Source organism: Oncorhynchus mykiss, chromosome 18, assembly GCF_013265735.2.
Source record: "Oncorhynchus mykiss isolate Arlee chromosome 18, USDA_OmykA_1.1, whole genome shotgun sequence".
Taxonomy (NCBI): Eukaryota; Metazoa; Chordata; class Actinopteri; order Salmoniformes; family Salmonidae; genus Oncorhynchus; species Oncorhynchus mykiss.
This window is the reverse complement of record NC_048582.1, coordinates 35,187,808-35,212,247: the sequence shown is the minus strand read 5'-3', so window position 1 is coordinate 35,212,247 and position 24,440 is coordinate 35,187,808. Positions and strand designations below refer to the sequence as shown.

The window sequence follows — 24,440 nt, the reverse complement described above, 5'->3', positions numbered from 1 at the left end:
GGCATGACCCTCCAGCATGACAATGCCATCAGCCATACTGCTCGTTCTGTGAGTGATTTCCTACAAGACAGGAATGTCAGTGTTCTGCCATGGCCATCGATGAGCCCGGATCTCAATCCCATTGAGCACGTCTGGGACCTGTTGGATCGGAGGGTGAGGGCTAGGGCCATTCCTCACATAAATGTGCGGGAACTTGCAGGTGCCTTGGTGGAAGAATGGGGGAACATCTCACTGCAAGAACTAACAAATCTGGTGCAGTCCATGAGGAGGAGATGCACTGCAGTACTTAATGCAGCTGGTGGCCACACCAGATACTGACTGTTACTTTTTATTTTGACCCTCCCTTTGTTCAGGGACACATTATTCCATTTCTGTTCATCACATGTCTGTGGAACTTGTTCAGTTTATGTCTCAGTTGTTGAATCTTATGTTCTTACAAATATTTACACATGTTAAGTTTGCTGAAAATAAACGCAGTTGACAGTGAGAGGATGTTTCTTTTTTTGCTGAGTGTACATCCAGACACAGCATCATTCAAAGACTAGAATTTGATACTCCTGGTTTTGGATATAACTGAAGAATAATCTCATTCATACCTGAACTGCACCTTTATTTGCCAAGGAAGAGTACATGATAAGTGAATATATTAAATGTACAGGCTACAATGTGGGGATCTCATGCATGGTAATAACTACATGTATATACGACTTGCATCCTTTGCTCAAAGTTATATTATATTCTACTCAATCCATATGCTTCATTAATGTAATACAGACTGTTTTGAATTTGATACAACTGGCTATGATAGCTGAGGTTCATAGCTAGGTTTTGAACTAATGTGTATACAAAACATTTTTGTCCAAACACAGATCGGCTAGATAGCTAGCTACACATTCATAGGCATACAGATATTTTTATCCTCCATTGCACAGTAAGCAAGAACTACGTTATTTCATCTATCTGTATTGCATTGCAAATATCAGCAAGTCAAGCTTACGAAAGTGTACATTCAATTTGCAGTAAATGCTTTAGCTAGCTAGATTCTTTACATCCACTGTTTCACCAGATGACAGCCTGGTTTGCTGGTTGTTTCAGGAGTCCCTAAAACATTAAACAACCAGAATTACAATTTGATATTCATGTCACAACACCATAAAGCTAGCCAGCTAGCTGGCTAATGTTAGCTAGACAGCTAGCTTGCTAAATTGCAATTTTCGTAATTTAACTTCATGAAAAAAATATGCTTAATCGTTTGTCTCTACATTAACTAACATATTCCTGTCAACTGTACCTTTTTTTGCATGATTCGTTAAAGTCACTTACATTTGCTTCCATCCTAGTATTTTTGTCAGCAATCTTTGCTGAAGAAAGTCTCCAGCTTTGGGTCACATAGCGTCAAATTCGTCATGGGAATCACTCAATATGATTGGTCATCACCCAGCGGTCGACCCTGATGATTTGAATAATGTTGGGAAAAGTGTATCTTTTTCACCGCATCCCATGCCACTTTTGCACCGCCCAAAGGTCCCCTGCCCTCTCCGCTTCTCACTGCTTTCCTTCCATTAAAATGAATGGGAAGCGGTTTTTCACCACGCAACATCCTGTGCTAGTGTATCATGCCCGTTAGAATTCTCTCAACCAACTTTTTGAGGTAGACATCTGGAATGCTTTTCCAACAGTCTTGAAGGCGTTCCCACATATGCTGAGCACTTGTTGGCTGCCTTTCCTTCAATCTTTGGTCCAACTCATCTTAAACTATCTAAATTGGGTTGAGGTCAAGAGATTCTGGAGGACAGGTCATCTGATGCAGCACTCCATCACTCTCCTTCTTGTTCAAATAGCCCTTACACAGCCTGGAGGTGTGTTTTGGATCATTGTCCTGTTGAAAAACAGATGATAGTCCTACTAAGCGCAAACCAGATGGGATGGCGTATCGCTGCAGAATGCTGTGGTAGCCATGCTGGTTAAGTGTGCCTTGAATTCTAAATAAATTACAGACAGTGTCACCAGCAAAGCACCATCACACCACCTCCTTCATGCTTCACGGTGGGAACCACACACGCAGAGATCAACTGTTCACCTACTCTGCGTCTCAAAGACACAGATGTTGGAGCCAAAAATCTCAAATAATATCCATTGCTCGTGTTTCTTGGCTCAAGCAAGTCTCTTCTTATTGGTGTCCTTTAGTAGAGGTTTATATCGGCCTATATCGAATCTTCCATTCCTCTCAAAAATTATAGAAAAGGCTGTTGCGCAGCAACTCACTGCCTTCCTGAAGACAAACAATGTATACGAAATGCTTCAGTCTGGTTTTAGACCCCATCATAGTACTGAGACTGCACTTGTGAAGGTGGTAAATGACCTTTTAATGGCATCAGACCGAGGCTCTGCATCTGTCCTCGTGCTCCTAGACCTTAGTGCTGCTTTTGATACCATCGATCACCACATTATTTTGGAGAGATTGGAAACCCAAATTGGTCTACACGGACAAGTTCTGGCCTGGTTTAGATCTTATCTGTCGGAAAGATATCAGTTTGTCTCTGTGAATGGTTTGTCCTCTGACAAATCAACTGTAAATTCCGGTGTTCCTCAATTTTAACTCTTGGGGATGTCATTCGAAAACATAATGTTAACTTTCACTGCTATGCGGATGACACACAGCTGTACATTTCAATGAAGCATGGTGAAGCCCCAAAATTGCCCTCGCTAGAAGCATGTGTTTCAGACATAAGAAAGTGGATGGCTGCAAACTTTCTACTTTTAAACTCGGACAAAACAGAGATGCTTGTTCTAGGTCGCAAGAAACAAAGAGATCTTCTGTTGAATCTGACAATTAATCTTGATGGTTGTACAGTCGTCTCAAATAAAACTGTGAAGGACCTCGGCGTTACTCTGGACCCTGATCTCTCATTTGAAGAACATATCAAGACCATTTCAAGGACCGCTTTTTTCCATCGACATAACATTGCAAAAATCAGAAACTTTCTGTCCAAAAATTATGCAGAAAAATTAATCCATGCTTTTGTCACTTCTAGGTTAGACTACTGCAATGCTCTACTTTCCGGCTACCCGGATAAAGCACTAAATAAACTTCAGTTAGTGCTAAATACGGCTGCTAGAATCCTGACTAGAACCAACAAATTTGATCATATTACTCCAGTGCTAGCCTCCCTACACTGGCTTCCTGTCAAAGCAAGGGCTGATTTCAAGGTTTTGCTGCTAACCTACAAAGCATTACATGGGCTTGCTCCTACCTATCTCTCTGATTTGGTCCTGCCGTACATACCTACACGTATGCTACGGTCACAAGACGCAGGCCTCCTAATTGTCCTAAGAATTTCTAAGCAAACAGCTGGAGGCAGGGCTTTCTCCTATAGAGCTCCATTTTTATGGAACGGTCTGCCTACCCATGTCAGAGACGCAAACTCGGTCTCAACCTTTAAGTCCTTACTGAAGACTCATCTCTTCAGTGGGTCATATGATTGAGTGTAGTCTGGCCCAGGAGTGGGAAGGTGAACGGAAAGGCTCTGGAGCAACGAACCGCACTTGCTGTCTCTGCCTGGCCGGTTCCCCTCTTTCAACTGGGATTCTCTGCCTCTAACCCTATTACAGGGGCTGAGTCACTGGCTTACTGGGGCTCTCTCATACCGTCCCTGGAGGGGGTGCGTCACCTGAGTGGGTTGATTCACTGATGTGGTCATCCTGTCTGGGTTGGCGCCCCCCCCTTGGGTTGTGCCGTGGCGGAGATCTTTGTGGGCTATACTCAGCCTTGTCTCAGGATGGTAAGTTGGTGGTTGAAGATATCCCTCTAGTGGTGTGGGGGCTGTGCTTTGGCAAAGTGGGTGGGGTTATATCCTTCCTGTTTGGCCCTGTCCGGGGGTGTCCTCGGATGGGGCCACAGTGTCTCCTGACCCCTCCTGTCTCAGCCTCCAGTATTTATGCTGCAGTAGTTTGTGTCGGGGGGCTAGTGTCAGTTTGTTATATCTGGAGTACTTCTCCTGTCCTATTCAGTGTCCTGTGTGAATTTAAGTGTGCTCTCTCTAATTCTCTCTTTCTCTCTTTCTCTCTCTCGGAGGACCTGAGCCCTAGGACCATGCCTCAGGACTACCTGACATGATGACTCCTTGCTGTCCCCAGTCCACCTGGCCATGCTGCTGCTCCAGTTTCAACTGTTCTGCCTTATTATTATTCGACCATGCTGGTCATTTATGAACATTTGAACTTCTTGGCCATGTTCTGTTATAATCTCCACCCGGCACAGCCAGAAGAGGACTGGCCACACCACATAGCCTGGTTCCCCTCTAGGTTTCTTCCTAGGTTTTGGCCTTTCTAGGGAGTTTTTCCTAGCCACAGTGCTTCTACACCTGCATTGCTTGCTGTTTGGGGGTTTAGGCTGGGTTTCTGTACAGCACTTTGAGATATCAGCTGATGTACGAAGGGCTATATAAATACATTTGATTTGATTTGATTTCTTTGCAGCAATTCGACCATGAAGGCCTGAGTCACGCAGTCTCCTCTGAACAGTTGATGTTGAGATGTTTCTGTTACTTGAACTCTGTTAAGCATTTATTTGGGCTGCAGTTTCTGAGGCTGGTAACTCTAAAGAATGTATTCTCTGCAGCAGAGGTAACTCTGGGTCTTCCTTTCCTGTGGCAGTCCTCATGAGAGCCAGTTTCATCATAGTGCTTGATGGTTTTTGCGACTGCAATTTAATTTCTTGAAATGTTCCATATTGACTGATCTTCATAAAGTAATGATGGACTGTTGTTTCTCGTTTCTTATTTGAGCTGTTCTTGCCATAATATGGACTTGGTCTATTTCCAAATAGGGCTATCTTCTGTATACCAACCGTACCTTGTCACAACTGATTGGCTCAAATGCGTTAAGAGGAAAGCTATTGTGTATTTTAACAAGGCACACCTGTTAATTGAAATGCATTCCAGGTTACAACCTCGTGAAGCTGGTTGAGAGAATGCAAAGTGTGTGAAAAGTTGTCATCAAAGCAAAGGGTGGTTATTTGAAGAATCTCAAATATATTTTGATTTGTTCATAGTTTTGATATCTTCACTATTATTCTACAATGTAGAAAATAGTCAAAATAAAGGAAAACACCCTGGAATGAGTAGTTGTGTCCAAACTGGTACTGTGTATTTGTTTATTCTTCAATGGGTCTTAGAATTCAAAATCAAATGGCTAAAAGTTCCTTGGTATGACCTTCTTAAAACATTTCCATATAACTTTGTCGAACCCCCTCCCCCTAACAATTTTAAGGCGTACTCCCCATCACCTTATTTGGTAGAGCTGAGGAATAGGGCAAGAGAAATATAACCACTCTCAAATACACATAGATGCAAGGACTGGCCATCCATGAGATCAGGGTGATAATTTTAACCATGTTTTAAAGCTACAGTATACAGTGTTGGTTTACAATAACATTGATTACAAACAGTTGAGGAAAACAAACTTTTTGGCGGTTTCTGACGGGGTAAGACCATTGCTCATGTGACATTTCTACTTACATTCTTCAAGAATCAATGGCTATATACAGTTGAAGTTGGAAGTTTACATACACCTTTTCCAAAAGCATTTAACTCAGTTCTTCACAATTCCTGACATTTAATCCTAGTAAAAAATACCCTGTCCTAGATCAGTTAGGATCACCACTTAATTTTAAGAATGTGAAATGTCAGAATAATAGTAAAGAGAATGATTTATTTCAGCTTTTATTTCTTTCATCACATTCCCAGTGGGTCAGAAGTTTACATACACTCAATTAGTATTTGGTAGCATTGCCTTTAAATTGTTTAACTTGGGGCAAACATTTTGGGTAGCCTTCCACAAGATTCCCACAATACATTGGGTGAATTTTGGCCCATTCCTCCTGACAGAGCTGGTGTAACTGAGTCAGGTTTGTAGGCCTCCTTGCTCGCATAAGCTTTTCAGTTCTGCCCACAAATTTTCTGTACGATTGTGGTCAGGGCTTTGTGATGGCCACTCCAATACCTTGACTTTGTTGTTCTTAAGCCATTTTGCCACAACTTTTGATATATGCTTGGGGTCATTGTCCATTTGGAAGACCCATTTGTGACCAAGCTTTAACTTCCTGACTGATGTCTTGAGATGTTGCTTCAATATAACCACATAATTTTCCTGCCTCGTGATGCCATCTATTTTGTGAAGTGCACCAGTCCCTCCTGCAGCAAAGCACCCCCAAAACATGATGCTGCCATCCCCGTGCTTCAAGGTTGGGATGGTGTTCGTCAGCTTGCAAGCCTCCCCCTTTTTCCTCCAAACATAACGATGGTCATTATGGCCAAACAGTTCTATTTTTGTTTCATCAGACCAGAAGATAGTTCGCCAAAAAGTACGATCTTTGTCCCCATGTGCAGTTGCAAACCGTAGTCTGGCTTTTTTTTAGGGCGGTTTTGGAGCAGTGGCTTCTTCCTTGCTGAGCGGCCTTTCAGGTTATGTCGATATAGGGCTCGTTTTACTGTGGATACAGATACTGTTGTACCTGTTTCCTCCAGCATCTTCACAAGGTCCTTTGCTGTTGTTCTGGGATTGATTTGCACTTTTCGCACCAAAGTACGTTCATCTCTAGGAGACAGAACGCGTCTCCTTCCTGAGCGGTGTGACGGCTGTGTGGTCCCATGGTGTTCATACTTGCGTACTATTGATTGTACAGATGAACGTGGTACCTTCAGGCATTTGGAAATTGCACCCAAGGATGAACCAGACTTGTGGAGGTCTACAATTTTTTTTCTGAAGTCTTGGCTGATTTCTTTTGATTTTACCATGATGTCAAGCAAAGAGGCACTGAGATTGAAGGTAGGCCTTGAAATACATCCAGATGTACACCTCCAATTAACTCAAATGATGTCAATTAGCCTATCAGAAGCTTCTAAAGCCATGACATCATTTTCTGGAATTTTCCAAGCTGTTTAAAGGCACAGTCAACTTAGCGTATGTAAAATTATAAGTGAAATAATCTGTAAACAATTGTTGGGAAAATTCCTTGTGTCTTGCACAAATTAGATGTCTTAACTGACTTGCCAAAACTATAGTTTGTTAACAAGAAATTTGTGGAGTGGTTGAAAAACCAACCTAGTGTATGTAAACTTCTGAGTTCAACTGTATTTATAATTTAAAACTCCACAAATTGATGTACCAATCCCATATTTCCCCTTTAGTGGATTTAATTGAATTAATGAATACATCAGACAGCCACAAGCTCACATCAACAACTCTCCAATCCATTAATTCGGAACGACAAACTCTCTCTCTTGCCCTCTCACACACACTGTGCGATTGACAATAGAATATACATAAGGTTAGAAGTAGAGGATGGCCTGATGCAAGGTGCACATTGGATTCATGTGATACTGATCACCTAAACTGATCTCATAATGTTTTTTTGTCTTATATTTATGACGTACATATCTCATGACTTACCATCTCATAACTCGTAGTCAGATTAGTTTTGGGTGATGGGGACAAGCTTCCATAGAATTCTATCATTAACTTTTGAAAAACTAGGTCAGAGCTGTAAGTGTCCTTCCTGCAGGGGCGTCATGCACCCTGGAATGGCGGGGGTCCAGAGGGGGGCTAGGGGCTGTCTGTATCCTCCTGACTGCTTTTTTATAAAGATACTACATTTATCTGGGAAAAAGATTTGAAGGAATGTGAGTTTTATTTAGTAATTTCTTGCTCTTCTAAAGTCTACCAACCTTGCCAGCAGGCATGCCGGTTAAGATAATTAGACAAGCTGCTTCTTGGTAGCTAGTTATGAGGTTGGGAGATTGGGAACTTACCTGGGCTAGCTAAAGCCAACTTCATAAAATTGCTAGGTGGCAAGAAGTGTTAGAGAAACACAAATCTGAGGAGCCACATGTCCCTGTGCCAACCCCAAAATAAATATTGGGCCCCCTCAGATTTTTGTTGAATCTCTAACACCTTCTAGTCAACTAGCAATTTTCTGAAGTTGGCTTTAGCTAGCCCAGATAGGTTCCCAACCTCATAACTAGCTACCAAGAAGCCATTTCAGGCCATCAATCAAGTTAGAGTAGCTAGCTTGTCTAACTAGCTTAGCTTAGCTGGCGTGCCTGCTGGCAAGGGTGGCAGACTTTGGAAAAGCCTCTGGTGTCCTGAGCTAGTGATTACCAAGAGGGTGGCAAGGTGGGGCAAAACCTCCGTCCCTGCCATTGAAGAAGTGGCCCAACTAGCTGGTCCGGCTAAAGAGTGGGAGGAGCTTTCATCTGTAGTGAAAAGGTGTACTCTAGCCTGAGCGAGGACAGAGAGGAGCAAAAATACTTAGGGCCAGCACTGAAAATCCAGAGACGGTGAGAGAGGACAGAGAGGGAGGGAATGAGAGACAGACACCAAGATTGATCAAAGAGCAAAAGATTTGAAAAGCATCCAGCTCCAAGATGCCAGCTCTATGGCACTCCACGTTCTTCCTGGTGATTGTGCTGCTTGCCATCAGTAGGCCCAGCCTGGCATCTCAGGCAGGTAATGATGACCTTCAGATGGGCACAGAGCACAGGACTGACAAGGGCACAGAAAATGAAACAACGAACCTTATCACCACCCTGCCCATCGTCACCTGGAACTGGCATGAAATTCAATTCCCGTACCTGATAGTAGTCTGGATCCTGGTCAGCTGGCTCTGCAAACTCGGTGAGTACCATGCATGTACATCCCCCGTCCCCAGGCTACTTATCTTTATAGCACTTCATCGTACCATAGATCGCGTCCCCTATTCACTCTCAGAGTTATAACAGATGTTATAAACCAAGCCGATGTCAGTTTAAGACCGCTGACTTTACACTGTCATGACACAGCCAATTAACTGTGATGGGATTTATTTGTGTTTCGACAGGAAAGCGGAGGAAAAGTTTGGTAGAGTCTGGCAGGTGATAATGTAATTTGTGCTAATGTGTATGTAGGTAGAGATGTGAGTTATGGAGGTTCAGCTTTTGAAGGGGAATGGGTAATGGAGCATTCACAGTTGTGTTGACACGTGAGACGTTGGTTACACTCTGTGTATAGGTACATACACATGTGGGAGTGTGTTTTCCATGCATATGATGGTGGAAGTATACAGCCTTGATGTGTTACTGGCAGATAAAGACTTCCATATAGATGTAGGTATGGCTCTGCTTGCAGATAAACTGAAATGTAGCTGGTCATTATTCCCTTGAAATGACCCTATGCTGACATCTGTGGTACAGCTCCTCAAAACGTCACCACAGCATTTACACTGGTGACTCTGAGGAGTGCTTATCAAACCGTGATAATGTAGAAGTCTCGGATAGACCCCAGGATGGGTTGTGTCAGGTCCCTTTCCATTTCATTTGTCTACATGAATAATGGGCTGTCTGTTAATGAGTCAATGCAGAACTCTATAAACATGCTTCAATTCAATTATAATCGTAATCCGTCACTGTTTTGCAGAATGTTTCTGTAAAGAATGAATGGCTTTTTAACCCTGGTACCTAAGCATTTTATATTGCACAAGAGTTGTGGTCTACTGTAGACAACAGTGTGTTTTCCCCATAATGGGAAAAGCACTGGCATTTTTCTTCCTCCACAGATGTATGAAGCTTGCTTTCTTCCATCCTCTACTCCACCAGCTCTCTCAGTCAATTTATTCTGCTTGATGATAATCGGGGACAATGGACCATGTCTGGTTGGTGTGCTTAGTACAGGGGGCCAGGATGGAGTCATATCTCCTCCAGTCAGTATAAACATGCTGTCACGTTCTGACCTTAGTTCCTTTGTTTTGTCTTTGTTTTAGTATGGTCAGGGTGTGAGTTGGGGTGGGCAGTCTATGTTTGTTTTTCTAGTTTGTCATATTTCTATGTGTTGGGCCTAGTATGGTTCTCAATCAGAGGCAGGTGTCGTTCGTTGTCTCTGATTGAGAATCATACTTAGGTAGCCTGTTTTCCCCATTTTGGTTGTGGGTGTTTATTTTCTGTTTCCGTGTGAGTGTTTGTTGCCACACGGTTTCGGTTGTTTCACGGTTATTGTTTTGTAGTGTTCAGTTTATGTCTTTTAATAAACGTTATGGACACTTACCACGCTGCGCATTGGTCCTCCGATCCTTCTCGCTACTCCTCCTCAGAAGAGGAGGAAGAATGCCGTTACATATGCACTGTAAAATGACCTGTTTGGACTGTAGAATGTTTGAACTGTTGCATACTTCACCTCCTGTGAACATCTACATGAAGTAGAGGAGATTCAGCAACTCTTGGAGAACAATGGAAGTGTGTAAAAAAATATGATTTTACCTTTAACAATAAATATTTTATTGACTTTCATTGTCATGCAAAAGTTGCTGAATCTCCTCTTTACAATTCATGCACCTTGGTTGGAGAGTGAGGTAGTAGTGATCGCTTCCCTTAAGATCTACATGCAAGAACATGATCAACTAATAAATTGTTGACTGAATTGTGTTCTCATCCTCTGTCACAAAACACAACCAGGCTATAGCCACGTTTATACCTGGTTCTAATGTGCAACCTTTGTATTGATCACATTCTGACTGTGCCTACATTTCTAGACAGGATTGGTGTATACGATTAAAAGACACATTGTGATCAGATCTTATAAGTGTAAACAGATAAGATTAGGTCACGATCAGGACGAAGGACGCTGGCTAGTGGCAGGTATAAACAGGGCTTCTGAAATTAATTCCCAGCCTATTGGCCTAGTTTTGGTAGGACTGGATAGAAGAGGAATGACTGATTAGCCTAACCTATAAGGAAGGTAAGTGTCATGCCCTGACCTTAGTTATCTATGTTTTATGTATTATTTTGGTCAGGGTGTGACGTGTGTTTTTGTCCTGTCTAGGGTTTTTGTATATCTATGGGGTTTTAGGTATATGTAGGTCTATGGTGGCCTGAATTGGTTCCCAATCAGAGGCAGCTGTTTATCGTTGTCTCTGATTGAGGATCCTATTGAGGTTGCCATTTTGGTTTTGTGGGTTATTGTCTATGTGTAGTTGCATGTCAGCACTTGTGGTTATAGCTTCACGCTCGCTGTGTTTGTTTAGTGTTCTTCATTTAAATAAAGAAGAATGTATTCATCTCACGCTGCGCCTTGGTCTCCTCGTTATGACGACCGTGACAGTAAGACCCAAGTGCAGTCTGTGTGAAGTAACAATGTTTGTTGTAACAACAGGGGCAGGCAAACGACAGGTCAAGGCAGGCAGGGGTCGATAATCCAGAGTAGGAGCAAAGGTACATGATGGCAGGCAGGCTCAGGGACGGGCAGAGTGGTCAGGACAAGCAAGGGTCAAAAAAACAGGAGGACGAGATAAAGAGAGGCTGGGAAAAGACAGGACAAACACTGGTAAGCTTGACAAACTGACAACAGACAGACAGAAAACACAGGTATAAGTACACAGGGGATAATGGTGAAGATGGGCAACACCTGGAGGGGGGTGGAGACAAGCACAATGGCAGGTGAAACAGATCAGGGCGTGACATAACCTAGGGTTGACAACTTGTAATGGACTGATTTCTTGTATTCATCTAATTCAATCGTCACACAAATCTCCTGGGCTGTCTTCACTATTTGACAGGAGGTATCTCCAGTCCAAACTGGAAGGTTGGCAGTCCTGATTAGTAATCTGTAAAGAGGCCTTAGAAAGAGGGTTTTCCCATGGGTAGAACATCAAAAACATTTTTGGCAGTGGTTACTTATGGAAATGTGCTATAGAAGTATTTTATTGCAGGCGTAAGGTCATTTTACACAATGATGAAAATGTAGAGGACATTACAATGCACATTAGTATTCTGAGGTTGCTGTAGGTTGCCTTCAACAACCTGTAGGTCGCCTTTAGGGCATTAGTAGCAGAAACGCAGAAGGGTTAAAAGAACACCTGAATGCTATAGCTCGTAGTAACTCAATTGCAACTGGTATGAACTTCGCAAATGTTAAATATACACTGCAAAGATACAATTCCACAAGAATCTGTAGGCTGTCTACAACTTCAGGCACAAAAATGACATTTGTTTAACCTTTCCAAGACTGAACCTTTCTAATCAGGTGTTTAAAAATGGCATACTTTTACATGCTTGGAGGAACATGGGACTCAAGGCCATAATCATGTTTAACATTTTAAAGGCTAAACAGCAGGCTGTGCGCTGGTTAAAATGATACACTGGAGACATTAGTTCATTTCCATGGCTAATGGTGTGAATTGATGCATGCCATATTTTCCCTCCCTATTTAGCCACGGAGTTAAACATTTGCCTGTAAATCAAGTAGATAATAATAAACTCGCCTCTAATGTATGTTAAAATAACATTTGACTTATTTACAATGTGTGCAAGTTAGATTACTCACCGGGTCTGTTATGCAGATGCATCCTCACGTGAATGGCTTCAGTTTCGCAACACTTCCAGCTGTTAGGCCTTGTTAATAAGTCCAACAGGCTTATGTGAGCACTGTGTTACATTGACTGCTGAACAAGTCACTATATATGTACACATATACTGACACATACTGACGTACTGACTTATGACTTATTCACTTATACACATATTACAAGCTATGATAGTGATAGTTAAAATAAATCAAGTTTCAGTTGGATTACCTGTGTCACCTGTGTAAGGAATATCATTCATTATGCTGATTGAGTACAGTAAATGTCCAGTGACAGTGTCGTTTTAAGGGAATAAAACACATATCCTAAATAATATATCATGATGCCTCCGGACCCAAACAACATCGTCACTATGGAGTTCACCAGAATAGTGTTCTCATCACAAATACATGCCATTGTATACTACTTGACACGTTTCTGTTGTGCACTATATCAATTACGTTAACATACAAATACGTATCCACAGATTTCTTGTCCCATGTACACACACCTGCGTGAGAATGTGGGCATGAAACACCTCTCTGAGGCCAGGCAAACAATGAACTGAAATTACACACCAAATGTAAAAACTTTTCATTTGGCTTGAAAGCACAGATTAGTATGAAGTTTCCTCCTTGAGAGTGGCATAGTAATCTCTGCCCTTGATTGAGTACAGTAGAGACTGAGAAACACAGAGAGAGTCTCTGCCTTTGAGTACAGTAGAGACTGAGAAACACAGAGAGAGTCTCTGCCCTTGGTTGAGTACAGTAGAGATTTTTATTTAGTGAAATGCCAAGCAGAACTTGCTGCTGGGGGCAGCATTACTGACTTGCACCATGGGCCTAGTGGTTGAGGGTATGGAGGTGGGAGCACCCCATGGGTCGCATCCAGAGTCAGGGGTGGTGGGATCGAACCACAGCCAGGCTTTAATGGACCATGGGTCCAGCCTGTCAGGGATACAAATTGTGACTTATGTGGTACCATGTGGAAGCCCCCTACCTCATTCTTCTACGATTACTGGTGGCTGGGGTACCCAAAATGGATATGTATACAGGGGGATGCGGTCAGCTTTAGGGGTCTTGAGGATCAGATGACACAGCTGCAGATTCACTGTTAGACAATGATGATTGATACATTGTTTGAATTTAATGTTTTGAGCTTTTGGGGAGAGCAGTTGTGATCAAATTAAAGCTTTAAAGAGGAAACAATACTACTCAGACTAAATCCAGGGTTCACTTCTGCCACAGTTTAAAGTAATGTTACAGACACAAACTATGTCAGTGAATATATCGCAGAGTTGGTAGTATTCACAACGATGCTGGCAGACAGATAAGGCTATGAAAGTTGTAATGACGTTCCTCTGTGGCCTGGACTCAAATATGACTCATGATCCTAAAACATAATCAAGAATTTGTTCTAAGATTCTTATCTTCATGTATTTTTTGGTATTTTTTTATTTATTTTTTTACCTTTTATTTATCCAGGCAAGTCAGTTGAAGAACAAATTCTTATTTTATGTATACTTTGGGTCTCATTTCAAACGAGAAAGTTAACTTTCATAATTCAATACAATGTTCATGGGAGGGAACATGTAGGCCTAACTGAGTGCAGGACAAAGAGGGGAATAATAGGATTTGAAGTCAATTGTAAACATCAGACAGATCGAAGGGAGCAGGCAATATCATCCAGTGAGAATGAAAGCTGTGTTTTGTAAAGCATTTGGGCCATAAATAGGCTCAACATAATTCTACTACTGTCTGGCAACTATTGTCCTCATCAGTGTTATCAACAAGTACAAGTAGCTGCGTCCCGGACTGGTTTTTATTTTATTTTTTACCTTTATTTAACTAGGCAAGTCAGTTAAGAACAAATTCTTATTTTCAATGACTGCCTAGGAACAGTGGGTTAACTGCCTATTCAGGGGCAGAACGACAGATTTGTACCTTGTCAGCTCGGGGATTTGCAACCTTCCGGTTACTAGTCCAACGCTCTAACCACTAGGGTACCCTGCCGGTCTCAGAGTGGGTGTGTCCACAGCGCTCTGCTATAGGTTAGACGCTCTTGATTGAACGGTGTTGTCTATGCCATTAAGTGTTCCCATTGGTCAATCCCAGACCGTTCTCTACCTGATGTTGCGGAGCCTTGTGACATGCTGCGTTGTTTTGTAGCTAATATATTTCCTTTGTTTTCTTTTGCCGATTTTCAAAGTCACTTACTATCCAGAGCAAATGCATCACCGTATTTGTCTAAACAGTGGGTAACACCGTAACAATAGCTTTTTCCATGCAATAACCAATGTACCAGCAGTTATAGCACAAAAGTAGGTCGCCTACAGTGGATGACTAAATATAGCATGCACGCACAACCTTACAAATATAGTTGAATTATACGAGAAACACACAGAGTATAAATGATCAATGGATAGACAGAATAACATTTACATAGGTAAGACGGAACACAGAAATCTTAAGATGGTAAAGTAGTGTACATATGAGTCTGAAAGTGCTCTGTTATCATTCAACTTTCTGACCCTCTTTATCTTTCATTCACTCTACGTATCTCTGAATGTGTCTCTCTTGTCCTTGTTTCTCTCTCTCTCACTCTCTTCACCAACAGTGTTCCAGCTGATCCCCAGCCTGACCAGTGTGATCCCGGAGAGCGGCCTCCTCATTTGCATCGGTTGGGGCCTGGGCGGCATCATCTACGGGGCAGACAAGGTGCAGTCCTTCAGGCTGCAGCCCTTCATCTTCTTCTTCTACCTGCTGCCCCAGATCGTCCTGGACTCGGGCTACTCCATGCCCAACAAGCTGTTTTTCAGCAACTTGGGCTCCATCCTGGTTTACGCAGTTATTGGCACCTGCTGGAACGCTGCCACTTTGGGACTTGCCCTTTGGGGTTGCTGGTTGGGCGGGGCCATGGGTAAGGCAGCCAATGTGTGTCCCAAATTCCTATTATAGTGCACTACTTTTGACCAGGGGGCCCGTAGAGCAGATCAACATAAAATATGGGTTCTTCTATAGTTTTCCGATGATTGAAAAGGGCATTTGTGCAGTCCTCAATCAGAGTTAATGTGTAAGGTAGATGAAAGGTCTGAGATCATAACACCTTTTACCCTGGGCCTCTGTAGGTGATATCGACACTGGTCTTCTGCAGTTGCTGTTGTTTGGGAGTCTGATTGCTGCTGTGGACCCCGTGGCTGTGATTGCTGTGTTTGAGGAGGTCCATGTCAACGAGGTCCTGTACATCCTGGTGTTTGGGGAGTCCCTTCTCAACGACGGCGTCACAGTGGTCAGTCTCACAATCTTCATCCTCATTTATCATTATTAGGCTGCGTCACTAATTGTACCCTTTTCCCTATGTCAGCCATGCTGACCAAGAACGGTGTCAATACGGAATGAGGCCTACATTTGTATTTTTTTTGGAACTCAGTAGCGCTTTCAACTTACTCTTCTTGAAAGGTGTAATAGTGGAATGCACAAGCTGCAATTTTGTAATTTGGCAGTGCTTCAACAGTTTTACTCGTATGTCAGTCATTGCTGACCTTAAAGAGCTATTTATGACAGTTGATCAACTAGCCCATGTTGGCTAACGTTTTTCACCCCATTGGTTTTGTTGTAATGTTTGAGTCACTCAGATATCACATGAACACACATAAGACATGGAAAATGTGTACAATTGCAGAAAATGAGCTGTTTAACTGAAAATTTTTCTCTCCACCCCATGGAAAAATGTATAGAATTGGAAGGAATTTGCTTTAAAACATACAAAACAGATATCACATGAACACACACAAGACATGGCAAAATGAGAAGTGGGGGGTCTGTTACCACGCTGATAATGACAATATCCATTCGGACCTTTACCATCCTAGGAAATTTGTGTGATTGGACTTTCTCAAATACTATTTGAATATCCCTGTCCTACTGTATATAGTGCACTACTTTTGATCAGGTTCCCTTCAGTTGGTAGCCTACAGTTTGTATCATTCCATTTGCTACATCTGTAAACGCTGTCACATCCGTGTTGTTGTTGCTGAGGATCACTAGTAGTAGTTCATCATATTTCATGTAAATAAAGAATAAGACATGTAGGCTAATTAAATCCTTATGGAGCGCAGACCAAGTCGTAACAGTTTGAACCTGAGGCATGGCGCAATACTTGGCCACTGGGAACATCACTTAATTTCAAGGTGGACATTTGATTGAGACGTTCATCAATGAGATTTAAACCTTTATTCACCCAACTCCAAAATAAGAATTCCTAATGTGTACAACTTAATTCCAATTGAAAAACTGTCCGATTTTGGGTTTAGGTATCATCTAAATGTGTCATCACTGTTGTAAAAGCACAACAATGTTCAAATGGGAATACAATGTCTGAATAGTTTGTATTTATACAACAGCTTAATGCGTTATCAGTGTGCTTCATCTAGAAACAATCAAATGACCTGGATTGCAGTTGAGAGTAGTGCATTCAGAAAGTATTCAGACCCCTTGACTTTTCCACATTTTGTTACGTTACAGCTTTAGTCTAAAATTGATTAAATAAAACGTTTAAATCCTCAGCAATCTACACACTACACCCATAATGACAAAGCGAAAACAGGTTTTTAGAAATGTATGCAAATGTATTACCAATAAAGAAAATTATATCATATTTACATAAGTATTCAGACCCTTTGCTATGAGACTCAAAATTGAGCTCCGGTGCATCCGTTTTCCATTAAAAATCCTTGAGATGTTTCTACAACTTGGAGTCCACCTGTGGTAAATTCAATTGATTGGACATGATTTGGAAAGGCACACACCTGTCTATATAAACCTGTTTTTGCTTTGTCATTATGGGGCATTGTGTGTAGAATGAGAATTATAATTTTTCTAATTAATTTTAGAATAAGGCTGTAACCTAACAAAATGTAGAAAAAGTCAAAGGGGTCTGAGTACTTTCCGAATGCACTGTAAATTAAAAGTACATAGTGCAAGTCATCAATGCTGTTCGAGATTCTGCTCAGATTATTATAGCAATTGTGAAGATCAATACAGACCTGCGACCTTTTCATGCTATCTTGAACACAAATGCTTTCTATGATAACATAAGGACATTTAGTTACAGTAACCTCAATGTGGCCATGGATGTTAACGACTTTAAGGTTGAATTACATTAGTTAGCCGTAACTTTACGCTATTTACTGTATTACAAAAGTAATATTGAAATGTGTTTTGTTGACAACGCAAACAAGTATTAAAATCTAAAGGAGATGTCTCTAATACTTGGATAATTTGAGATGAAGATGTGAATCCAGCATATCAATTATCAATTTGTAGAAAAACTGGAGTAAAGGCAGGCTAAGTCAGTGGCACAGAACATGCATCTCCTTCAAATGTTGGTGTTTGGTTGTGCTGACAACAAACAAAATTCTATTTCACTTTTGCAATACAGTAAACAGCCAAAAAGTGGTCGACAAGTTAATAAATAATATGTCGGATTTACGTCTCCAACTAAACCAAAAACAAAAGTTAAAGAATAGGATTAAGCCATCTCCTTCAAATGTTGATATTTGGTTGTGTTGACAATCAAAAACAATTCAATAATCCAGTTTGTCTACAAATGAATAAATGATATATAGGATTCATGTCTCCATCTCAACCAAAAATTTAAGTTAAAGAATTGCACTAAATCAAATAAAACTTTAAATTAAGCTAGTCCTATTCTTTAACTTAAATATGGTGTCTTATCCATTCACCTTCTGAGTGGCACACATACACAATCCATGTCTCAAGGCTTAAACATCCTTCTTTAACCTGTCTCCTCCCCTTCATCTACACTGATTGAAGTGGATTTAACAGGTGACATCAATATGGGATCATATTTTTCACCTGGTCAGTCTGTGTCATGGAAAGAACTGGTGTTTCTAATGTTTTGTACACTCAGTGTATAAAGTATGGTTACATTTCATTTAAAGGAGTTGCCATGCCGCTTTGGTAGTAGCCGAGACAGAGCTCTTTTAAATGTGTACATTTTTAGTTAGTTTCAAATGTTTTTATCCATTGTTTTTGGAACCAACATTTACATTTTTGAGTTTTTATTGCACATACTGTATATTGCAGATTGACTGACAGGTCAACCCTTTTTGTTTTGGCTAGCTAGCTGGCTAATATTTTTGTTTATGCATCTGGACACAGTACCAGCTTATATAGTGCCTTGCGAAAGTATTCGGCCCCCTTGAACTTTGCGACCTTTTGCCACATTTCAGACTTCAAACATAAAGATATAAAACTGTATTTTTTTGTGAAGAATCAACAACAAGTGGGACACAATCATGAAGTGGAACGACATTTTTTGGATATTTCAAACTTTTTTAACAAATCAAAAACTGAAAAATTGGGCGTGCAAAATTATTCAGCCCCTTTACTTTCAGTGCAGCAAACTCTCTCCAGAAGTTCAGTGAGGATCTCTGAATGATCCAATGTTGACCTAAATGACTAATGATGATAAATACAATCCACCTGTGTGTAATCAAGTCTCCGTATAAATGCACCTGCACTGTGATAGTCTCAGAGGTCCGTCAAAAGCGCAGAGAGCATCATGAAGAACAAGGAACACACCAGGCAGGTCCGAGATACTGTTGTGAAGAAGTTTAAAGCCGGATTTGGATACAAAAATATTTCCCAAGCTTTAAACATCCCAAGGAGCACTGTGCAAGCGATAATATTGAAATGGAAGGAGTATCAGACCACTGCAAATCTACCAAGACCTGGCCGTCCCTCTAAACTTTCAGCTCATACAAGGAGAAGACTGATCAGAGATGCAGCCAAGAGGCCCATGATCACTCTGGATGAACTGCAGAGATCTACAGCTGAGGTGGGAGACTCTGTCCATAGGACAACAATCAGTCGTATATTGCACAAATCTGGCCTTTATGGAAGAGTGGCAAGAAGAAAGCCATTTCTTAAAGATATCCATAAAAAGTGTCGTTTAAAGTTTGCCACAAGCCACCTGGGAGACACACCAAACATGTGGAAAAAGGTGCTCTGGTCAGATGAAACCAAAATTGAACTTTTTTGGAACAATGCAAAATGTTATGTTTGGCGTAAAAGCAACACAGCTGAACACACCATCCCACTGTCAAACATGGTGGTGGCAGCATCATGGTTTGGGCCTGCTTTTCTTCAGCAGGGACAGGGAAGATGGTTAAAATTGATGGGAAGATGGATGGAGCCAAATACAGGACCATTCTGGAAGAAAACCTGATGGAGTCTGCAAAAGACCTGAGACTGGGACGGAGATTTGTCTTCCAACAAGACAATGATCCAAAACATAAAGCAAAATCTACAATGGAATGGTTCAAAAATAAACATATCCAGGTGTTAGAATGGCCAAGTCAAAGTCCAGACCTGAATCCAATCGAGAATCTGTGGAAAGAACTGAAAACTGCTGTTCACAAATGCTCTCCATCCAACCTCACTGAGCTCGAGCTGTTTTGCAAGGAGGAATGGGAAACAATGTCAGGCTCTCGATGTGCAAAACTGATAGAGACATACCCCAAGCGACTTACAGCTGTAATCGCAGCAAAAGGTGGCGCTACAAAGTATTAACTTAAGGGGGCTGAATAATTTTGCACGCCCAATTTTTCAGTTTTTGATTTGTTAAAAAAGTTTGAAATATCCAATAAATGTCGTTCCACTTCATGATTGTGTCCCACTTGTTGTTGATTCTTCACAAAAAAATACAGTTTTATATCTTTATGTTTGAAGCCTGAAATGTGGCAAAAGGTCACAAAGTTCAAGGGGGCCGAATACTTTCGCAAGGCACTGTATATTTCACCTGTCTGCCAGTTTATGATATTTTGAGAACACCGTGAGAGGAATGGGAGATGGACGAATACAGTGCTGAGGCAAAGGGTTTAGAGAGAGGATGACTGGCTACTACTCTGAACTGTGTGTGGTTTTTGGTGCCCAGAGCTGCCGAGGCATCGCCCAAGTGGGTGCTACACAGAGTGGAAGAGGAGAAGTCCAGTGGCTATATGACTCAGGCTTGGTTCCCAGACTTGCCCTCTACAAGACCACCAGCAGACTCCCTCACCATCATCTACCATCCTCTGTCCAGCTCCCTCCGCTCAACCCATGAACTGACCCTCTCCATCAACAGAGGATGCAGCATTCAAAGACTTGGCCTCAGTTGGTTGACCTGACCTGTCATGATATATTGTTTGTTCTTTGCTTATGAAGCGTTTTGAGATTTCTATTATGAAAAGCGCTATATAAGTTAAATGTATTATTATTATTTGCTCTGTTAAACCAACCCTTTAGAATGACTTTGATAGCAACAGTGAATCTATTTAGTGGAGATCTCTCAATCATTCTCACAATAGCACATTGGTAGTAGTCAGTGACAAATGTCAAAGCTAAGCAGGGCAGGGCTAGGTTAAAACCCTGGGTGGTAGAACATAGGGATAGCTGTAGATCAACTTTCCAGTAGGAGGTGCTGCCCAGTGTATTTTTTCTGATAGTGGATATAACATCAAAGATCTATGTTTGTCTATGTTGAGTGATGAAACAGTACTGGTTGACTTTCTGCAAATCCACGTGTTTTACTCGTAGATTAGTTTCACGCGTAGATTCCACGACACAATACATGTGACAAATTATATTGAAACAATGTTGATTCAACTAGTTTGTGCCTAGTGGGATCACACAGTTCCATGGTCAGGGCAACCAATAGACCAGGGTATACTATTGTACACTATTCTCCATATTATAATTCTATGCTAATTTTCCAACATTACCATGGGTTGAAGACCTGAATGTGGCCATTTATTTAATTAAAAAAACATTTTTTTTGGTGCCAAACCATATTTTTCCATGTGCAGCTTAGGGTTCATGAAAACTTCCCTAAGCATATAGTTAAATATCACTGCTTTTATGCATGGATCACTTTTCTATGCATAGATTCTGAACCTAAAGATAAATATGTTTTGATGGCTATCTTTCATTGATGTCCATTCTGAACGCCTTCTTCATAGGCTACATTCTAATGTTGTTCAGATCACATTCCGTATTTAAAGGGATTGCTTTAAATACTCACTGATCAAATTGGTAGGCCACCCAGTGGGTGTATTTTCTGGGATTTAATTAAAGCCACACACACCATTCTTGTTACGCATGTACATAGGGTAAGTCTGAAGATGCCTTTCATATGGAATAGGGGTGCCATTTGGGACACAGGCTTAGTGTTTACACTACAGTTTTTTGGCAAAAACATTTACATCACTTTTTGTAATGTGTTAAATAAGAATTTTGATGGGTTCCAAATGTAATGCTATTCATCATGAGAAACCTAAACCTCAAAAAATGAAGTGCAAAGGCAATACACAAGACACGGCACCTTTACTGAACTGCACCAGTTAGTCACATGACTTACTTCTGAGAATGCTGTCTGTCTGTAGGTCGCCATAACAACATCAATGACGTACAAATAGACCAATAAAACAATTTTAATCTAATGGATTACGTTACACAATTCATTAAATGAATTGTAATGTTTAATGAATTTGGTTGCTTAACCTCCCCACCACAGACCGGTCATCATTATTTCCATGTTCCCTCAGGTGCTGTTCAATGTGTTTAATGCATTTGTGTCGCTTGGAGGGGCAAAAATCGACGCTGTAGAGATCATCAAAGGCATAAGTACGTAAGAGCGTCACACCTTGGCTACGTCCCAAATGGCACCCTATTCCTTATGTAGTTCACTTCTTTTGACCATGGCCCAATGTGCAGTACTTTTTACGAGAGCCCTATGTGTGGAATAGGGTGCCATTTGCGACGCAGTGTTCGATTTTCAGGCCAACAAATAGAGTCCTGTCACGTAGTCAACAGCGACAGCTTCTTGTGCCAACTTGAAGCAAACTGCTAGGATAATGCAACAAGTAATCGAGTATGTCATCTATCTAACCAAGGGGTAGGCAACACTGGTCCTGGAGAGCTGTTTTTGATTTAACCGACCTGAAAGACCAGGTATGTTGAATTTAAAGCAGTCACTGAATTGATCAATTAGCTCAGTTGGTCAGGTAGGGTGGCTAGTTGGGACAAAATCCTGCAGCACCTGTGGCTCTCCAGGAACAGGTTGTTTGTATTGTATTTATTCATGAAACAAGTATCTTTGTTCCCTGTTTGCCTCTCCATATGTCATTCTGTCTCACTTCATTCTCTTCTTTCACCCTGTTTCCCTTTTCTCTGTCTCTCATCACCCTCCTCTCTCTTCCTCCTTTGCCCTGTGTAGTCTCGTTCTTCGTGGTGGCGGTTGGAGGCTCCCTGGTTGGTGTCGTCTTTGCTCTGCTGATCTCGCTCCTAACCAGATGCACCAAGAACATCCAGATCATCGAGCCAGGCTTCATCTTCATCCTGGGCTACCTCTCTTACCTCACAGCCGAGATGCTCTCGCTATCTCCTATCCTGTCGTAAGTCCTTCTGAGTGTTATGTTGATTTAATAGCCTTTTACAACCTTTCCATTAAGGGGGTTTCCATTGAAAACCTAACATGATATTTCCACTTACCTTGGCTTAGTTTTTAGATACAATATGTATTTCAGTTACATAGCTCTTTTTTTTCTAAGTGTGTACTACATAGAACCTAAGAGTTCTTCAGCTGTCCCCATAGTATAACCCTTTTTGGGTTCCAGGTAGAACCCTTTCACAGAAGGTTCTACATAGAACCCAAAAATATTCTATGTGGAACAGAGAAGGGTTCTACTATGGAGACAGCCGAATAAACCTTTTTTCTCAGAATGTATGTTTGATCCATGTATGGCCCTTGAGGTTGACTCTGGTCGACTATGGCAGAGCTCTCCACATACCATTATATACAGTACCTACTGCATTTTAGTCTATTCTAAGTGACGTGACCCCTTTCTTGCTGTGACATAGGTGTACGTTCTATGGCGTCTGCTGTCAGAAGTATATCAATGCCAACATGGATGAGAGGTCAGTCAGCACGGTACGATACGCAATGAAGGTGTTCGCAAATGGCTCAGAGACCATCATCTTCGTCTTCCTCGGCATCACGGCCATAGATCCGTCTATATGGGTGTGGAACACAGCCTTTATCTTCCTCACACTCCTCTTCATCTTTGTGTTCAGGTTAATAGGTGAGTTTGGGTCATAATCTTTAGTATTATTTTGTGAGCGGAGGAATCAATGGAGATTCTTTTCCCTCAGAACAGCTTCAATTCGTGGAGGCACGGACTCTAGAAGGTGTCGAAAGCGTTCCATAGGGATGCTGGCAATGTTGACTCCAATGCTTCCCACAGTCGTGTCAAGTTGGCTGGATGTCCTTTGGGTGGTGGACCATTCTTGATTCACATGGGAAACTGTTGAGCATGAAAAGCCCAGCAGTGTTGCAGTTCTTGACACACACAAACCGATGTGCCTGGCTAGGGCAGTTGCGGTGACCATATTACCGCCACACCGGCAGTCATGAGTCATGACCTCAGTAATATTCTATGTGACCGTTGAGTCACAGTAATCTCCTCTTATGCACTCTGGAAATGCGTTGGTAGTATCCAATTCGCTAACGATCATCAGGTCGCTAATGGCCTGATACTAAATGGCTCTATTGTCCCTCTAACCAAATGCAATCAAAAATCACATGAAACACTTAACTCACATCACTGTGATTGATCAATTTGAAGAAAGAAGTTCAACAACCGGTTGAAACTGAGTGGAAGGCACAGTGGTCTAAGGCACTGCAAAGCAGTTGCTGGCTGTGCCACTAGAGGTTCTGAGTTTGAGTCCAGGCTCTGTCACAGCCGGCCGCGACTGGGAGACCCATAGGGCGGCGCGCAATTGGCCGAGCATCGTCCGGGTTAGGGGAAGGCATGGTTGGCAGAGATGTCCTTGTCCCATCGCGCACTAGTGACTCCTGTGGTGGACCGGGCGCAGTGCACGCTGACACGGTAGCCAGGTGTACAGTGTTTCCTCCGACACGTTGGTGCGGCTGGCTTCTGGGTTAAGTGGGCATTGAGTCAAGAAGCAGTGCGGCTTGGTTGGGTTGTGTTTCGCAGGACGCACGGCTC

The 24,440-nt window shown here is 41.8% G+C and overlaps 1 protein-coding gene across 1 annotated transcript in view; it reads left to right on the top strand.

Moving 5' to 3' along the window:
* Positions 1 to 8,263: 8,263 nt before the first annotated feature.
* LOC110496081 (sodium/hydrogen exchanger 3-like) overlaps positions 8,264 to 24,440 on the top strand; it is a 52,634-nt gene continuing 36,457 nt past the window's right edge. The window contains exons 1-6 of the mRNA XM_036951039.1: positions 8,264 to 8,676; positions 14,987 to 15,289; positions 15,498 to 15,658; positions 21,978 to 22,056; positions 22,649 to 22,826; positions 23,293 to 23,513. Of these exons, the coding sequence (XP_036806934.1) occupies positions 8,427 to 8,676; positions 14,987 to 15,289; positions 15,498 to 15,658; positions 21,978 to 22,056; positions 22,649 to 22,826; positions 23,293 to 23,513 (1,192 nt within the window). The 5' untranslated portion in view covers positions 8,264 to 8,426. The remainder of the gene's footprint in view (positions 8,677 to 14,986; positions 15,290 to 15,497; positions 15,659 to 21,977; positions 22,057 to 22,648; positions 22,827 to 23,292; positions 23,514 to 24,440) is intronic.